The 827-nt window shown below is 37.5% G+C and overlaps 1 protein-coding gene across 1 annotated transcript in view; it reads left to right on the top strand.

Annotated features, from left to right (window-relative positions):
* The first annotated feature begins 383 nt into the window (after nt 1–383).
* LOC111384136 (sulfite exporter TauE/SafE family protein 3-like) overlaps nt 384–827 on the top strand; it is an 8,923-nt gene continuing 8,479 nt past the window's right edge. The window contains exon 1 of the mRNA XM_023008385.1: nt 384–747. Within this exon, the coding sequence (XP_022864153.1) occupies nt 603–747 (145 nt within the window). The 5' untranslated portion in view covers nt 384–602. The remainder of the gene's footprint in view (nt 748–827) is intronic.

Below are 827 nucleotides of genomic sequence, written 5' to 3'. Positions count from 1 at the left end.
AAAATTTCTAAATTCTAATAGTTTCCACCGTTTGGTGGGCTAAAAGAAATCAAGATTTCACCCTCGGGGCATAATCCAGTGGTGCAAATAACAGGAGTGAGGTAGTCTCAACCTTACTAATAGTCGCAGTGTGAGGGTTCGATTATTGAGATGTGGAATTGCACTCTTTGTGGACACCAGTGTACGAACAAACTTTTTTTCCTTAACCTATTGGGGCACAACTTATAATTTACCTCTCTCACGATACTTTAGGAGTGGGATGTTGGGAGTCCTCATTGAGGTTCAACCTTTTAAAAAAGTCAAGATTGAGAAACAAAACCCTGTTGTTTCATATTGATACAGGTAAGAACCTGTATGTATTCATTCATTTTCTATTCGTGCCACCTTTCAGCTTTCGTTTTCTCTCACTCTTTAAGCTACCAAAAACTATTTCCTGTCCGTAGATTTCTCTTTCATTTTTTCTTCTTCTTGCAAGTTTTCTCATGCACCCACTTTGAGCAAAAGAATTCCCACCTGCATTTTGCCTTTTCCACCCAATAAAAATCTGGAATTTTACGTAAATTAGAGACGATATTTTACTGGAAGAGAATTTTGGGCTAATAATGGCTGGGAATCAAGAAAAATGGAGGGCTTTCAGACCTTTGCTTACAGTTGTATGGAGCTTTCTGTTGGCTTCAATATTTGTTTCTGCTGAAAGAAGAAGCTCAAAGCAGAGATTTCTATCAAATAATGCAAATGGGTTTGCACATTCTGATTCTTATTCGGATGTTTTAAAAAATTGTCTGAATTTTATATGGCAAGCCAACAAATCTGGGTACCAGCACGTT

The sequence above is a fragment of the Olea europaea genome, unplaced genomic scaffold (genome assembly GCF_002742605.1).
Source record: "Olea europaea var. sylvestris unplaced genomic scaffold, O_europaea_v1 scaffold2854, whole genome shotgun sequence".
Taxonomy (NCBI): Eukaryota; Viridiplantae; Streptophyta; class Magnoliopsida; order Lamiales; family Oleaceae; genus Olea; species Olea europaea.
The sequence above is the reverse complement of the archived record's forward strand: the minus strand, read 5'-3'. Positions and strand labels throughout refer to the sequence as shown.